The 18,042-nt window shown below is 45.7% G+C and overlaps 1 protein-coding gene across 3 annotated transcripts in view; it reads right to left on the minus strand.

Annotated features, from left to right (window-relative positions):
• The window catches only part of THEMIS2 (thymocyte selection associated family member 2), a 33,011-nt gene extending 25,651 nt beyond the window's left edge, over nucleotides 1-7,360 (minus strand). The window contains exons 1-3 of one of the 3 annotated variants that reach the window (XM_023732067.1): nucleotides 7,246-7,360; nucleotides 4,801-4,941; nucleotides 2,046-2,456 (exon numbers count right to left, since the gene is read on the minus strand). In XM_023732067.1, coding sequence (XP_023587835.1) covers nucleotides 2,046-2,456; nucleotides 4,801-4,941; nucleotides 7,246-7,339 — 646 coding nt within the window. In that variant the 5' untranslated portion in view covers nucleotides 7,340-7,360. The other 2 variants (XM_023732068.1, XM_004377244.2) reach the window with 2 other exon arrangements.
• Between the last annotated feature and the right edge of the window lie 10,682 nt (nucleotides 7,361-18,042).

The following is an 18,042-nucleotide window of genomic DNA, read 5'->3' on the forward strand; positions in this document are numbered from 1 at the left end:
TACAAACTCCACCTAAGAGTAACCAAAGAGTTGATGAGGGGAAGTTTCATTTTATAGAAGTTTCCCAGCAAATAAATGAAGAAAGAATGATAGGATTAAAATATCACTATTTTGCAATTCCTAATGAAATACTGAATCTAGGCAACGGTCATCAAGAGCCCGTCACACCTCAAAAACAGCAGCAATGAGAAATGTGTGCCTCTTGCATTTGATCAAGTCTCTAGATCTAAGGACCAGTTTACAGGGATGCAGAAAAGAGTTAACATAGCAAGTCTGAACCTGCTCTCCTTAGAAAGGCCTGCTTGCAACATTGGCTGGCATATGGGAACCTAGATTTCAGGAGGGTTCCCACCATTCTCTGATAGAATGACTCACTGTGTCTAAATTATTCATACAAAAAATGTGGTTTATTCTGAACACCTGCTCTTTCTAGGAATCTGGAATTTTGGTACATGCTAGGCAGAGAGTGCCTACATGATCACCCCCCTCCTCAATAAAAACCGTAGGCACTGAGTCTCTAATGAGCTTTGCTGGTAGACAACACTTCACAAGTGTTGTTACAACTCGTTGCTGGAGGAATTAAGTGTGTCCAGTGTGACTCCATTGGGAGAGAGAGGACTCTTGGAAACTTGCACCTGGTTTCTCCAGATTTCACCCCATGCACCTTTTGCCTTTGCTAATTTTGCTTTGTATCCTTTCACCTTAAGAAATCATAGCTGTGAGTATGACTATATGTTGAGTCCTTTGAGTCTTCTTAGCAAATCATCAAGCCTGGGAGTGGTTCTGGGGTACCCCGGCACAACAGGAAATACAGGGGACAGAGAAACATGTTAAACCCTGCTACAAGGATGCAGGCAACAAAATTCAAAATATAAGAAACCTTATAGAGCAAAAGGCCTAGTTTCTTCAACAAAAATTACAAGAAAAATAGAGACGGAAAAGAAACCTATAGATTAAAAGACGCTTAAGAGACATAACTGCTAATGGCAACATGTGGACCTTATTTGGATCCTGATTTGAATAAACTATAAAAAAATTTATAGAGGAAATTCAAACATCAAATGGATATTTGATGCTATTAAGGAGTTACAGTTAAATTTTGGTGTGATAACTGTATTGTGGCTCTGTTTTTTAAAGTCATTTTTTAAAAGAGACATTGGAGTATTTACAAAAGAAATGCTATGATATCTGGATTTGCTTTGAAATAATCAGGTGGGGTAGGATAGGGAGAGTGGGGATGGGCAGAGATGACACAAGATAGGCCATGATTTGCTAATTATGATGTTGGATGATGGGGTCATTATACTACTCCTTCCCTACTTTTGTATATGTCTTAATTTTTCTATAATAAAAAAGCTTTAAAATATTTTTTTTAATAGGCCAAAGAATCCCCACTTGGCTCTGTAGTTGGCCAGCTATGCTGACTCTCTCTAGGTAACTGCCAGGGAGTAGAATCTCAAACTCTGTACTCGTGGGAAGCAGTCCTCATGGCACCCATTCTTCTTTCTGCTCAGGCTTGGTCTGCGACTGGCCACACTCAGACAGGTCCTGCCTCTCTGTTTCACCACCCTGCTCTGGTGTGCTGCCCCTAGCCTGCACTGAGGAATGTCCTCAGAAACAACCCATGAAGCCAGCTAGGGGATTCCCTCAGACACAGTGTCCTATCTTCTAGGACCTTCAGGAATGATTCTGCTCTCCCCCAGAGTCATAAAAGTATACTGCTCCTCGGCACTGGTCATATTTTCACATTGTGACACTGTGTATCTTTGGGCCAGCTGCTAGCAAGCTCAGAACCTAACTTTTCCCAGTTCTATAAAGTACATGGGACCTCACCCTTACCTTATCTCATTTTCTTATTTCCGTTTACACCTAATTAATTTTCTACTTATTTGGGAATCTTTATACTGTTACATTGTGTATATTGGGTAAAATGCCTGAAATCCCTAGACTCTCCACTTCGTGGGGGGGTCTTCCATCAGAGCAGCTCCCCAGGTCGCTCCTCTCCCGGCTTATCCCACCCAGCTCCCCCAGCCTGGGCAACTCACTTTGCATGATGGCCTGGATCTCATATTGGGGCTTCAGGATCAGTGAGCTCCAGGGCAGGGTGGGGCAGGTGACGGGGAGGTCCCTCAGGGCTGGTTCCTGCACGGCCTGGAGCAGGGTCCGAGGGACACCAGGCTCCCATATCCAGAAGAGCCCCTTCTGGGACAGGGGCAGGTGCAGAGTGACCTGCTTGGCACCTGCGCTCAGGACACAGCGGGCACAGCAGGTCCCCAGGTGCATTTCCACAGCCTCAAGTAAGAGAGGCTGGTCCTCGGGCACCACGTTGTTTTTTATGGAGATGCTGTAGGACGATATGAAGAAAACGGGCAGCGGCTTGGAGCTCTGTTTTGTGGCAGCGATCAGCTCCTCCAGGTTTCCGTAGCTCTGGGAGCAGGTGAGGGGGCTGAAGTGGCCTGTGGGGTACAGCAGAAGGCAGGAGAGTCACTGGACATCAGTGGGCAGGCCTTTGCTAGGCCCCGTGCTGCACACACCAGGCCCAGTCTGGCGTGTGATAACCCAGCCAGCATCTCTCGAGGGTAGATGCCAAAGGTGGGCCTGCATCTGCACATCCGGGCTGCAAGGCTGAGGGGTGGGAGGCAGTGAGTGACCGTGTGTGAATGGACAGTGAGGGGCAGGAATGGGCAGCTTTTCCTGAGACAGACAGACACGGACACAGGGACTCTCTCCAGAGACACAGAGAACAGAACAGGAATCTGTTCCCCAGCAAACATACCAGTAGCTCAGCATTTTCCTACCTCCCGAGCCCCTGTGTGTCTCTAACTTTGCCAACTTGTCATTTCTCCTAGATGCCTCACCACTGCTGCAATCCCACACATCTAACATGGAACCTGCTCTCCCCCTTCCATGTAATCATCTCCACCCTGGGCAGCACCACTGTCCATCTCTCCCAAACCAGAAACCCGGAAGCTATTGGCCACAGTGAGCCTCTACCCTTAGGTCCTATCTCCCTTTTGGCTGCCTGACTGCTCTCCCCAACCTGGCTCTCCCCCCACCACATCCGTTGTTCGCCTGCCACCGACTGTCCTAAAATACCCCACTTCTGGATATTCATCATGCCTGGGATTTTCCTGCCCAAAACGCACAACCTGAACCTAATCAAGGAAACATCAAACAAGCCCAGACCGAGGAACATTCTACAAAAGTACCAGTCTGAACTCTTCAAACATGTCCATGTCAAGACAAGGAAAGCCTGAGGAACTGTTCCACCTGAAGGAGACGAGAGAGACAGGACCACTGAATGTGATGTGTGCTCTGGGACTGGATTCTGAATCGAGGGCAAAAACCGTTGCAAAGGGCCTTATTAGGACGCTTGGTGGAATTTGAATATAGACTGTGGATTAGACAATAGTATTGTATCAACATTAAATTTCCTGAATTTGATCATTGAACTACAGTTTTGTAAGAGAATGTCCTTGTTCTTACGATACACGCTGTAGTATTCAGGGCTAAGGTGCATCATGTCTGCACTTTATTCTCAAATGGTTCAGGAAAAATATGTATATTATACACATACAGTAATATATACTCGTGTGTATATGTGTGTTTGTGTATGTGTGTGGAGAGAGAAAGCAAGCGTAGCAAAATGCTTAAAATTGGTAATCTCGATGAAGGAGTTCTAGCAAGTCTTCTGTAAATTTGAAACTATTTCAAGATAAAATCAAAGCTCTGAAAATACCAACTAAAACATATCATTTCCATGTTTAAACCCCTCATTGGCTCTTCAGTGCCTTCAAAATAAAGACCAAAAAGTGTTAGCGCACCACACAACCCCCTGGTGATCTGGATCCTGCTTACCTTCCTGCCACTCACCCTCTCCTTAGATCCACGCCCTCACATGCCCCAGCCCAGTAATCACAATAAAGATAAGAAGAGCAAGCCCTGAGAGTGAGCTTACTCTGTGCCACGCCCTGTTCTAAGCACTTTATACATATCATTTAATCCTTTCATTAAGCATAACTATCCCCGTTTCACTAAAGAATAAGGCAAGGCACAGAGAGATCACGTGAACTTGCCAAGGCCACAGCTAGTAGCTGGCAGATCTGGGACTTGCAGAAGGTGGCCGGCTCCAGGGTCTGGGCCCACGATCTACCAGGGATGCCTCCTGCATTCACTGAGCTGCTTAGGGTTTCCTGAACACCAAATGCAGTGTGCACATGCCACTCCCTCTACCTGGAATCCTTCCTCTAGCTGGTCTGTCCTTCAAACCCAGCTCAGGTGTCACCTCCTCCAGGAAGTCTTCACAGGCCACTGAGGCAGGGTGACTCCCACACAGAGTTCTCTCTAATGCTTGTGCCTACTTTACTGCCCTCCTCTCATTGTCTGTTCCTGTGTCCAATCCCCTGCCATCCTAGAAACTCTCCACCAGAGAGGGCTGCACCCAGTCCATCTTGTGCCCCCACCCAGCACAAGGCCTGGCACGCCATCGGTGTCGGGAAATGTTCAGTAAGTGAATGTGTGAGTGAACACAGAGACAGACCCCCTGGACAAAGACAAACACGAAAAACACAAAGTGCCAGCAAGAGGCAGACGTGGTCAGAGGTCCAAACGGAGACGGGGGCAGCCACACCAGGCTTGGCATTCCCGGCTGTGAGGCTGAGCAATGGTGGGCGTGACAACCTCGTGTGCAAACCCAGAGGGGTAGGAGTTCTTGCCAGGGTTGGCAAGCCTGCAAGTGTGTATCCATAGGCATGCTTGGAGGGTGCCAGGCACTTGGCGATACTGAGGTGCCCATCTTACCCTTGAAGTTGGGGGTGAGCTCCATGGTCTCACCCATTCTCAGGCTCTCACAGATCACCTTCTGGAGGCAAATCTGGGTGACCTTGATCAGGTCCCCTGTGGAGAGGCAGCACTCATTTCCAGAAATCTCGTAGATGGAACCTGCGGAGACACAGACTCAGTTTTCCTGTTCAGCAAGGCCCAAGCACCGAGTGGCCTGTGCCCTGTTCCCCGAAAAGCTCTGCTCTGCCACAGGTTTGCATACACTGTACCTATGCCTGGAGTGTCTTTGCCTGCCCTTCCCACCTAATGCTGCTCACTGGCTCAACTGTCCTCAGGCTCTCAGGTTGGCAGAACCCCTCGCAGGGGCACTTCTCCAGCTCTTTTCACACCTTCTAGGGCTACTAGGGCCGGTCCATCTCAGCAACACTGCAGCCAGCGCAAGGCCTGGCCTCTAGATAGGTGTTAACTCAAGAATGAGGAAATAATCCACTGAATCCCGACTCCCTGATAGTACAGCTATGAAATCAGGCTCAAGATCACACAGAGCTAGGGTTGGTACCCAGCTCTCCAGCTGACGGGGGACAGGAAACTACAGGTGGGCGGGGCCTTGGAGGCCACCTGACCCTTCCCCCACCCCACCCCCGCAGCAGTGCAGCCCCAGCGGGGCCCTTATCATCAGCCCTGAGAAAATGATGAAAATCCCACCCTTCTTCCCAAGGAAAAACCCCAAACCTGTTGCCATCGAGTCGCTTCCAACTCATAGCAACCCTATAGGACAGGGTGGAACTGTCACATAGGTTTCCAAGGAGCGGCTAGTGTACTCGAATTGCCGACCCTTCGGTTAGCAGCAGAGCTCGTAATCACTGCACCACCAGGGCTCCATGTACAGACTCATAAAACACACAGTTTCAGAGGGCTGGATCCTCTAGGCTGGTGAGAACAGCAGCTGCGGTGCTGAGCGCTTACATTCCATGGGGCGCTGTGCAAAGTGTTGTAGAGGCAGCATCGCATTTAAGCCCCATGACTGCCTTAGGAGGGGCAGTTTCTAACTCCTAAATAAACAACTTCAGAGAGGTTGAGTGAGTTGACCAAGATTTTCAGCTAATAGGAGGCAAAATTGGGCTGCAAATTCAAGTTTGTTTGCTTCCAAAGCCAGTGCTCTTAATCACGCAGCTGTACCGCCTCTGGGTGTCCTGCCTAGTGGCCTCCCCTCATCAGTATCGCCATCTGTCCTCTAACATTCTCACCCCATCGACGCACCCGCACCCCGTCAGGTTCTTCCTCTCTTATTCCCTTTACTTCTGCTACTTCCACCACCCCATGAACCCAGGTCAGGCAGAATGGGGAAACGCGAGTATTGTGACACCTCGCATGCGCAGCTATCGGGAGTTGGGGAGAACTAGATCCTTGCGCCGGGGGTCGAGTGAACAGATCATAGGCGTCTGCACAGAACCTCCAGCGGTACAGCCAGGATTTGAACCCATATCTGTCAGAGTCCCAAGTGGACCTGGCGCGATCCACTGTGTGGCGATGGCCCAACCTGCCCCCTCGGTCTAGGACCGCACTTGGTGCTTCAGAGCACTTTAAAGGAGGGTGCTGTGGGTGAGCAAGTTTTCCTCTGGTGGGGACAGGTTGGGTCAAGGCACTCATCATTAGTTTGCTCTCTAAGAAAGGAGACTGCACCCCCACGCACAGCGCGTTTCGGTTCCCTCTCTCTTCCCACCCTTCCTCTAGGACTCCCACAGCTCCTTCCTCCTCCCCCCTCCCCTAAGAGAAGCGCCGGGGGCGCCCTCCCACCTCTGAGCCCCCGTGCTTTCCCTTCCACCGCCTGTCAATTACCTCCCTCTAGCTCTTTCAAGCAACTGCTAGTGACTGAGCCCCTGCTAGGCGGGCTGTGGCCTGAGGGCAGATGCGCGGAGCCCCACAAGGAGCAGAGAGTCGGCTCAGGGAAGTCGTCCGACGGAAAAGCCGTTTAAGCCGAGAACTGAAGAGCTGGTCAAGTGACAGACTGCCCATTGCCGAGCAGAGACTAAAGGACCAGAGATGGGATGGAAGGAGGGAGGGAAGGGAGTCAGGGGGCACAGGGAGTGGAGGGCAAAAGACAAGCTGCCGGACCCGGCACTTAAGACAACTGTTGTGCGTCATGGGCGCCCTAAATCAAAGCTGCCCTCAAAGCTGCGGTTCCGGCCCGCTTTCGCTCCCTGCCACCCACCCTCGGTGCCTGAGCGCAGCGACTTTTCATCACCGCCCTGCGGGGCAGGTCAGAGCCCGCTATTCCAACGAGCAGAAGCTGAGGCCGGAGAGGCTGCATGTGGCCCCAGGTCACACGGCTCCGCCGGTGGTGGAGATGCGAAGCTGAGGCGCAGTTTCCCGGGTTCTAACGCCCTTGCAGGGCTCCAACCCGCACATCCTGGTTGAGCCTGGCCGCGGCGGGGCCGGGGAAGGGGCTCTGGACCCACTCACTCTGAAAGTAGACCCCTGAGCAAACGCGCAGCACACGCGGGAGGGAGGCGGGGTCCAGGGTGCGCACGAAGTCCTTCAGCTGCATGGGCTCCATGTCGCGCGGCTAGCGGGCTAGGGAATGAGACGCCCGCCAGCACCCCGAGTGGTAGCTCCACTGCAGCCCCGCCCAGCCGGGGCGGGGTGGGAGGAGCCGCCGCCGAGGGGCCGGGGACCCAGCCCGCGCTGTTGGGCATGCCATTTCCCGCTCCCAGCCTCTGTTTCCTCATCTCTAGAATGGGAGTTGCAATACCTACGTCTCACGCTGGTTGCACGGTTGAGAGCGTCAGATCAGGTCCTAATAGAGGAAAAGCCGATCTCCTCCTCCCCCGTGGTCAGTGATGTACCCTTTGGGGGTTGCTGTTGTTAGCTGCCGTGGAGTCTGCCGGACCCCTGGTGACCCCTTGCACAACGGGAATTGGATTGTTGTCATCCATAGGGGTGATTTTGGCTGATTTTCGGAAGTAGATCACCAGGCATTTCCTCCTAGTCTGTCTTAGTCTGGAAACCAAAACAATCCACTGCCATCCAGTCGACTCTGACTCATAGTGACCCTGTAGGACAGAGAAGAACTGTCCCATAGGGTTTTCAAGGCTGTAATCTTTACCGAAGCAGACTGCCACATCTTTCTTCCTCCGAGGGGCTGGTGGGTTCAAACTGCGGATCTTTTGGTTAGCAGCCAAGCGCTTAACCACTGCGCCACCAGGGCTCGTCTTAGGCTGGAAGCTGCTCTGATATCTGTTCAGCATCACAGCAACACGCGAGCCTCCACTGACAGACGAATGGTGGCTGTGCAAGAGGCACATTGGCGGGAAATCGAACCCTAGTCTCCAGCATGGAAAGCCAGAATTCTACCGCTGAACCCCCACTGCCCTCAACCCAGTGGGAGAGCCGAATGATAAAAATAAAGGAGGAGTTCCAGACGCTAAGGCACCCACCCCCCTGCTCCCAGTCAGATGGAGGAAACATGCCCGCGTTGGCCTTGTGGATTTCTGGGTCTGATAGGAGCGAGGCGGCCCAGCTTCCAGGAGTACACGGAGCGCACGTGAGACACAGCTCTGCCCTTCTGGTCAGAGGAGGGATCTGTAGTGTCAGCTCTCCTAAATCGCCCTACAGGACACTCCATGGCCTTCTACTTGGACACCTCCAGTAATGGGGCGCTCATTACAATTCCAGGAAACCCAAACTCTCTTTGGATGAATCTAGTTAAAAATTCTCCCGTGAGCTAAACAGAAATCTGCTTGGGAGACAGACCAACCAGTTCTCCTGACCACGGGATAGGCTTTCCTATTGCCCTGCCCCTACTCCCAACCAGACCAACCGAATCCCAGCTCTTTCTCTTGCTTGTTATATGACTTTAGGCAAGTCACTTTGGTTTTCTGAGCCTGTTTCCTCATCTGTAAAATGGGGAAAGGATCTTTCTTTTGCTAGCTGTGAGGATCAAATGAGATGATATAAGTATTATGCAAAATGCTTTATTTAGTTTTTTTTGTCATTATAAAACAAGACTTTTCTAACCAGAGATAATAACAAAAGTTTAAAAATAAAAGGAATACATCCTAATTAATAAACATTTGACAAATAAAAAGAGGACACACATTCTTTTCCCACCATGCAAATATAGTTACTACCAACATTTTGCTGTTTCTTCTAATTTTTACTTTTGCCTGAGTTTTGTTTTTTTAAGTAATTTTCCCATCTTTTTTTAAATTATTATTGTACTTTAGATGAAGTTTTACAGAACAAACTACTTCTCATTAAACAATTACTACACATATCGTTTTGTGACATTGGTTACCAACCCCATGACATGTCAACACTCTCCCTTCTCGACTTTACCAGCTTTTTTAAAGTAATTTTTGATTTACATAAAAGTTACAGATACAGTAGAGATTTCCTGTATATCCCGCATTTAGTTTCAGATTCCCATAATGTTGCCTTGGCACATTTGTCAAAACTAAGAAACCAACATTGGTACATTACTACTAACTAAACTCTAGAATTTATTCAGATCCCATCTGTTTTTCTACTAGTGTCCTTTTTCTGTTCCAGGACGCAATCCAGGATCCCACATTTCATTTAGTCATCATGTCTCCTTAGTCTCCTCTGGTCTGTGACAGTTTCTCAGTCTTTCCTTGCTTTTCATGACCTTGGCAGTCTTGAGGAGTACTGGCCAGGTATTTTTACAGTGTCCCTTAATTTGGGTTTATCTGATGTTTTCTTCATGACTAGACTGGGTGGGGTTAGAGTCCCTGGGTGGCGCAAACCGTTACACGCTCCACTACTAACCAAAGTGTTGGGAATTTGAACCTACTCAGAGGCACCCAAAAGTACTGAAGGAAGAAGTCCAAGCTGCACTGAAGGCAGGGCTTCGAACAGGGTGGAATTTGCATTTCCACCCGAGATATACTGAATCAGAATTTACATTTTAACAAGATACCCAGGTGATTCTTTCGTGTGTGTTTGTGTGTGTGTGTGCGTGTGCACTTTAGGTGAAAGTTTACAGAGCAAGTTAGCTTCTCATTAAACAATTAATACACAGATTGTTTTGTGACATTGGATGGCAACCCTGCTATTTGCCAACACTCTCCCTTTCTCCACCCCGGGTTCCCTAGTTCCATTTGTCCAGTTTTTCTGTCTCTTCCTGCCTTCTCATCTTTGCTTTTGGGCTGGTGTTGCTCATTCAGTCTCGTATACATGATTGAACTACGAAGCACATTCTTCATGTGTGTTATTGTTTGCCCTATAGACCTGTCTCATCTTTCGCTGAAGGGCGAAGCTCAGGAGTGACTTCAGCACTCAGTTAAAAGGGTGTCTGGTCCAGGTGATTCCTGTGTAGATTCTGATTCAGTATATCTGGGGCGAAAAGGCAAATTCGCATCAGGAGTTCAAACCAGAACAAACCAGTTCAAAGACCTAACTGAAGGCAATGACAAAAAACAAGGCTGCAGGAATTGATGGAATACCAATTGAGATGCTTTGGCAAACAGATGCAACACTGGAAGCACTCACTTATCTATGCCAAGAAATTTGGAAGACAGCTGCCTGGCCAATCAATGGAAAGAGATCCGTGTTTGTGCCCATTCCAAAGAAAGGTGATCCAGTGGAATGCAGACATTATCAAACAATATCATTAATATCACATGCAAGCAAAATTTTGCTGAAGATAATTCAAAAATGTCTGCAATGGTACATCAGCAGGAAACTGCCAGAAATTCAAGCCAGATTCAGAAGAGGACCTGAAATGAGGGATATCATTGCTGATGTCAGATGGATCCTGGCTGAAAGCAGAGAATACCAGAAAGATGTTTATCTGTGTTTTAGTGACTATGCAAAGGTGTTCGATTGTGTGAATCGTAACAAATTATGAATAACATTACAAAAGACAGGAATTCCAGAACACTTAATTGTGCCCATGTGAAACCTGTACATAGACCAAGAGGCAGTAGTTCAAACAGAACAAGGGGATACTGCATGGTTTAAAATTGGAAAAGGTGTGCGTCGGGGTTGTATTCTTTCACCATAATTATTCAGTCTGTACGCTGAGCAAATAATCTGAGAAGCTGGACTATATGAATAAGACCACAGCACCAGGATTGGAGGAAGACCCATCAGTGGCATCACTAGGGTTGGTGTCACCCAGTGCAGTAATTTATGGTGTTGGCCCCCCAACATGGACCTCCTCCCGTACTAGACCATACAGAATCCTTAGTAATGTTTCTTGTTCTACTGTTAGTCATAAATTGTAATTCCCTTATATCACTGAATGTAATGGCAGTAGTAGAGACATAAACAACTAGCAAAATTAAATTACCTTTAAATTACAGTATTATACACACAGGCTAAATATACTTACATTTACATAGTTTCATGTGATTAAGGTCAAAATTCGGTAAGAAAACAATATAATTCAAAGTAAAAACTTTTAAGAACTACGTCAAAATTATGTTCATTTTAACATTAAACTTTACCATTACATGAGATACATTAATGGATTAGGTTTGTATAATCAATAACAGCCCAAATAATATAGAAATTGTAGACAAATGCATATGGAAATGTATTCATAAATGAAATAATACCATAAAAATAAACAGGAACAAATACACACGCATTTCAGCACTTAATGAATGTCTCTACTAAATCAGAACTTTCCTTTCCTGGCCTTCAAATCTTCTAACTTGTGAATCACTTCATTGAAATCAATGCCTTTTACCAACTGCCTTAGTCATCTAGCGCTGCTATAACAGAAATACTGCAAGTGGATGGCTTTAACAAAGAGAAATTTATTTCCTCACAGTAAAGTAGGCTAAAAGTCCAAATTCAGGGCATCAGCTCCAGGGGAAGGCTTTCTCTCTCTGTTGACCGTCTTATCAATCTTCCACCGGACTAGGAGCTTCTCTGCGCAGGGACCTCGGGTCCGAAGGACACACTCTGCTCCCAGCACTGCTTTCTTGGTGGTATGAGGTCCCCAACTCTTTGCTTGCTTCCGTTTCCTTTTATTGCTTAAGATAAAAGGTAGGGCAGGCCATACCCTGGGGAAACTCCCTTTACATTGGATCAGGGATATGACCTTAGTTAGGGTATTATACAATCCCACCCTAATCCTCTTTAACATAAAACTACAATGACAAAATGGAGGACAACTATACAATACTGGGAATCATGGCCCAGCCAAAACTGATACATACATTTTTTGGGGGACATAATTGAATCCATGACACTAACTCACCTTTTATTTTTTTTTAATTGTGCATTAGGTGAAAGTTTACAGAGCAAATTAGTTTCCCATTTGATAGTTTGTACTTAAAGTGTTTCATGACCTTGGTTTCATTCCCCAGAATGTGTCAGCACTCTCCCTGTTTCTGTCCTAGATTCCTCGTTTCCTTCCGTCCTGATTTTCTCCCGCTTCCCGCCTTTCATCTTTGCTTTTGGGCAGCTAATGCCCTTTTGATTTTCATATAACTGATTGTTCTAAGGAGTAAGTTCCTCTCGAGTGTTACTGTTTATCTTATGGGCTTGTCTATTGTTTGGCTTCAGTTCCAGGTCAGAAGGGTATCTTAACGGCCATAATCTCAGGGATTCCTCCAGTCTCTGTCAGATCAGTAAACCTGGTCTTTTTTGTGAATTTGATTTTTTATTCTACATTTTTCTCCCCCTCTGTCCAGGACCTTCTGTTGTGATCCCAGTCAGAGTGGTTGGTAGTGGTAGCCGGGCAGCATCTATTTCTTCTGGTCTCAGGTCATGTAGCCTGTGGTTTATGTGGTCCATTAGTCCTTTGGACTAATTTCTCCCTTGAGTCTTTGGTTTTCTTCACTCTGCTTTGCTCCAGACTGGAAGAGACCAATAGTTGTATCCTAGATGGCCACTCGCAGCTTTTAAGACCCCAGATGCTACTCACCAAAGTAGGATGCAGAACATTGTCTTTACGAATTATGTTGTGCCAGTTAATGTAGATGTCCCCCGAGTCTGTGATCCTTTGTCTTCTAGCTTAGGAACTTCATCCCTCAGGTGTTTGGTTATGTCTGACATGTTTCCCTGACTACACCTTGTGTGCTCTAAGTGAGATGCACCTACAGTCATGTATGTAGAAATATTCACCACCAAACCTGTATCTGCAGAAGGCTGTGCTCCTTTACACCCTCCCACACCTCTTGGCATATCTATCTACCTATTTATTCATTCATAAATTATTGTTTGTTGATACTATTGTTGCAGGATTATCTGAGCTATAGTAGTTACTGTATTTGCCCTTTATTCTTTCATTCCTCTCAGTGTCCTCTCTTGCCTTGATCATGCTGTGCTGACTTCCCCTGTATTAACGTATTGCTTTTCCCTTCACCAATATTAACAAATGTCTTCTACCTAATTGGCAATTTCCCCTCCATCCTCCTCCTATACCGGGTAACGATCAAAGAATGTTTTTTCTATCTTTTTCCCCTGTGTGTAAACCTTTTGTTGTTACTTTATAATAGTGATCTTATACAATATTTGTCTCTTGTGATTGACTTATTTCACTCAGCATAATGTCTTCCAAATTCATCCATGTTGCGCGACGTTTCACGGATTCGTCATTATTCCTGATTGTTGCATAGTATTCCATTGTGTGTATGTACCACAGTTTGTTAATCCATTCAACTGTTGATGGACATTTAGGTTGTTTCCATCTTTTTGCTATTGTAAATAATGCTGCAGTGAACACGGGTGTGCATATGTCTATTCATGTCACGGCTCTTATTTCTTTTGGGTGTATACCTAGGAGTAGGATTGCTAGATCATACGGTATTTCTATTTCTAGCTTCTTGAGGAGGTGCCATACTGTTTTCTATAGTGGTTGTATCATTTTACATTCCCATCAACAGGGCGTAGAGTTCCAATCTCCCCACAACCTTGTCAATATTTGTTATTTTCTGTTTTTTTGATTATTGTCAGTAATGTTGCAGTGAGATGGTATCTCATTTTAGTTTTGATTTGTGAGCATTTCTTCATATGTTTGTTAGCTGCCTGAATGTCTTCTTTGCTGAAGTGTCTGTTCATATTCTTTGCCCATTTTTTAATTGGATTTTTTTGTCTTTTTATTGTTGAGATGTTGAAGTTTTCTATAAATTTTATAGATTAGTCCCTTGTCAGATATGTCATAGCCAAATATTTTTTCCCAGTCAGTATGTTCTCTTTTGACTCTTTTGGAGAAGTCCTTTGCTGAGCTTAAGTGTTTAATTTTTAGAAGGTCCCATTTATCTAGTTCATCTCCTGCTGTGTGCACGTTTTTGGTTATGTTTATGGCCAACTTACTTTCTATTGGAGTATTAGTCATCTTGTGCTGCTATAACAGAAATACCACAAGTGGATGGCTTTACAAAGAGAAGTTTATTCTCTCACAGTCCAGTAGGCTACGAGTCCAAATTCAGGGCATCAGCTCCAGGAGAAGACTGTCTCTCTCTGTTGGCTCTGGAGAAAGGTCCTTGTGATGCATCAGTCTTCCCTTGGTCTGGGAGCATCTCAGCACAGGAACCTCAGGTCCAAAGGACGAGCTCTGTTCCCGGCACTGCTTTCTTGGTAGTATGAGGTTCCCATGTGTCTCTGCTCGCTTCTCTCTTTTATATCTCAAAAGAGACTGGATTAAGACACTATCAAATCTTGCAAACCTCATCAGTATAACCTCATCACAGTGATAGAATTTACAACACATAAGGAAATCACATCAGATTACACAGTCATACAATACTGGGAATCATGACCCAGCCAAGTTGACAGATATTTTGGGGGGACACAATTCAATCCGTGACAATTGGTAATATTGCAAGATTGGAAAGCCTTGACTGTCCCATGATAGATTGCAAAGGGTTGTTTATAAATTTCAGCTTTGAAAAGCTCCTCTCATATAAAACTTCAGACACACAGATCAACAGAAATCATTTTAGGCTTAGTGAAATGGTTGGGAGAAAGTCTACGAGGTCCCATTCACATAAAAACGTCTTATGTTGCCCAGTCTTTGGCTTCATCCAGATCAGTCTCTGCTGCTTTCAGGTGTCTTCTCAGCCTTGGTATTTCTATTAAAAGCTTACTCTCTGATACCTCATCATAGAAAGTGGTCAATTTTGAAATGGATGCCTTTAACTCTTCTTTAGTGGCAGATATGCGACTCTGTGCTTGAACAGCCTCAAACATGGCTGCTACTTCCTTGATGGCTCTTGATCTGATCTGGAGTTCAGAATGACAGCGATCAATGCAGCCAAGCATCACCCTCTTATTTTCTTCTTGTAGAGTGAATCTGGCGTCCTTTTCCTGCTCCCCACCCCCTGCCATCCTCTTTTCGAACCTGGCTCTTCTCTCTACAGCAATTCCATATTTGTCTGATTTTAAAAGCACCTGTTCAGCTGCATGCTCCACTAGGTGACTGCACTGCTCCAGCAGAAAAAGTCTTAGCACCTCTAGCTTTGTCACCATCTTGTTGAGAATTGAGCCCTTATTCTGCAGGTACTGCTGTGTAAGATTAACTTCCTAAAGTACATCCTACCAGAAGTACAGGTAGCACAGAAAAGTGAAATCATAGCAGGCAAAAGACTATGTGTTGCTTCTCTTGTGTCCAGATTTTCACGGGGATCACAAAGAGCTTCAATCACCTCCAAAAACTTATCGAACTTTTCTTTAGCTGGCCTAACCGCGGCATGACGAGCACTCCAGCATGTTGTTGATAGCCTTTTCACTGACACTCCAGTATGATCAGTTAACGCATCCCATCGATGGGTGGAAGCAGCAAAGAGAGAAAATATTGTCTCAAGAGTTCCGAAAACTGTCACACACGGTGCATTTTCAGCAAAAGAGTGCTGACCGCACAGCTTAAGCGAGTGGTCCACACAGCCATTACAAAGACCCTTCTTGTTCTGTCCCTTAAGAATGGCTTGTACAGCTCCATGGATTCCAGCATACTGGTAGCATTACAGTAACCTTGAGGGCAGCACGTCATTATGTCCAGCCCATCACGTTCCGGTTTTTTAAGGATGTCAGAACTGGAATTAGCAGCTTTTTTGCCCTTTAAAGGAAAAAATCCTAGAAAGACTTCTTTCACTTCCATTTTCCTATTGTTGATTTTTACATATCTGATCACTTCAAACATCTGGTCACTATGTGGTATGTCAGGTGTGCTGTCGAGCATGATCCCAAAGTACTTCACAGACTTTATGTCCATGACAAGCTTCTCCTTCACATGATTTGCCAGGGCACTTATAAACTCATTCTAAGTTTTTGGTGCAAGACAAGAAACTGATGCTTTAAGTTTACATGTACTCTGCTTTAATCCCCTTAGGTGCTCTTTCAGCACTCGATCATATTTTGAAAGCATCTCAACCATCTCAAGAAAGTCCCCTTTATTCAATGAAGATTCATCTTGCTTGTGGCTACGGAATGCCGGATTCTGCTTGACAGGAAACACTGTGATACCAAGCAATCTGTGCAGGATGTCCCTCCACTTTTTCTTCTCCATTTGCACCAAAGCAATAGTCTGAGCGTCAATGGTTTTGTGCAGCCTCAGTACTGCTGCCAATGTTTTCCACTTTTCAAGGCAATGTAGGTGCTCTTTGGATGTCTTGTGGTTATGTACTTTCAGGCTCAGTTTCCATTACTTCTGAAACCCAGTCACAAATTTGGATGCTGTATCTGTCACTAACGGCAAACAGTCAGCAGCAAAAACAATATAAATTCTCGCAGAGTGAGTAAACCATCCATGACCACAGAATGTTCTCGCCATGTGGCACCACCGTGTAAAACCACTCTTTTGAAAGCTGTCACACATCTCTCTTTGCTTTTGCTTCTTGCCTTGCAGCAACACTGAAAGGCTCATCTTTGCTCTAAAAAGAAACACTTCCCCTTTTGATGATTTCAACTGGAAGACGATCTGAAACTGGCATCTCCCAGAAATAAACATTACACAAAATTTGCAAATCTTTCCCTTAACGCCATTCATCTCATTTACGGCATCATGACTAGAGTCATTTTCACCACTCTCTTCTGCTTCAGTTTCTGCCATTTCCACTCTTCGCTCTTCTGCAGAACGCATGGTAGCATCAGAAGAATCAGCTTTATTTACTGGAGACTGACAAGCAGTGTCTTTTGATGAACGTTGGCCATCATCATGTCTTCTGATATACTGAAGCATGGATCCAGCAAGTGTTTTGAGTGATTTAATTCTTGCCTCTTTTGCTTTCTTTGCTGGCATCCACTTGGCCTCTTTGATTTATGCACTCTGTGTGGTGTGGTAGAATATCCTTGCACAATTAAAAAAAAGATAAATCAGCAATAATTGAAAAAAATAAGAAAATGTAAGCTATTGGGCAGACATGGCTGTGGCAGCATGCTTGCCCGTTTCCCACTTTTGTCTGTTCTGTGATATTTCCTTGGATTCGGGCAGACATTCTAGCTCCGGCAGCATGGTTGTCCACTTCCCGCTTCTGCTCTTTTTGAATATATGCTGAATAAAACTTCCTTTTTGCTTTACTCAAAAAAAAAAAAGAAAGAAAACGTAAATTATTGGATACGTTAGTTCTATCAAACGTAAATTAAAAAAATTTTTTTATCATATTTTAGATGAAGGTTTACAGAGCAAACTAGTTTCTCATTAAACAATTAATACACATGTTGTTTTGTGACATTGGTTGCCAACCCTACGACATGTCAACAACCCTCTCCCCTTCTCGACCTTGGGTTCCCCATTGCAGCTCTCCTGTCCCCTCTTGCCTTCTCGTCCTTGCTTCTGGGCTGGTATGCCCCTTTAGTTCCATTTTGTTTTATGGGCCTGTCTAATCTTTGACTGAAGGGTAAGCTTTAGCAGTGACTTCATTACTGAACTATAAGGCTGTGCGGGGGCCATACTCTCAGGGTTTCTCCAGTCTCTGTCAGACCAGTAAGTCTGGTCTTTTTTTTTTTTTTTTTAAGTTAGAGTTTTGTTCTACATTTTTGTCCAGCTCTGTCTGGGACCCTCTGTTGTGATCCCTGTCAGAGCAGTCGCTGGTGGTAGCTGGGCACCATCTAGTTATGCTGGACTCAGTCTGGTGGAGGCTGTGGTAGTTGTGGTGCCTTAGTCCTTTGGAGTAATCTTTCCCTTGTATCTTTAGTTTTCTTCATTCTCTCTTGCTCCCGACAGGGTGAGACCAGTGGAGTATCTTGATGGCCGCTCACAGGCTTTTAAGAGCCCAGATGCTACTCACCAAAGTAGAATGTAGAACATTTTCTTTATAAACTATGTTATGCCAATTGAGCTAGATG

The sequence above is a fragment of the Trichechus manatus genome, unplaced genomic scaffold, assembly GCF_000243295.1.
Source record: "Trichechus manatus latirostris isolate Lorelei unplaced genomic scaffold, TriManLat1.0 scaffold00048, whole genome shotgun sequence".
In the NCBI taxonomy this organism is placed as follows: Eukaryota; Metazoa; Chordata; class Mammalia; order Sirenia; family Trichechidae; genus Trichechus; species Trichechus manatus.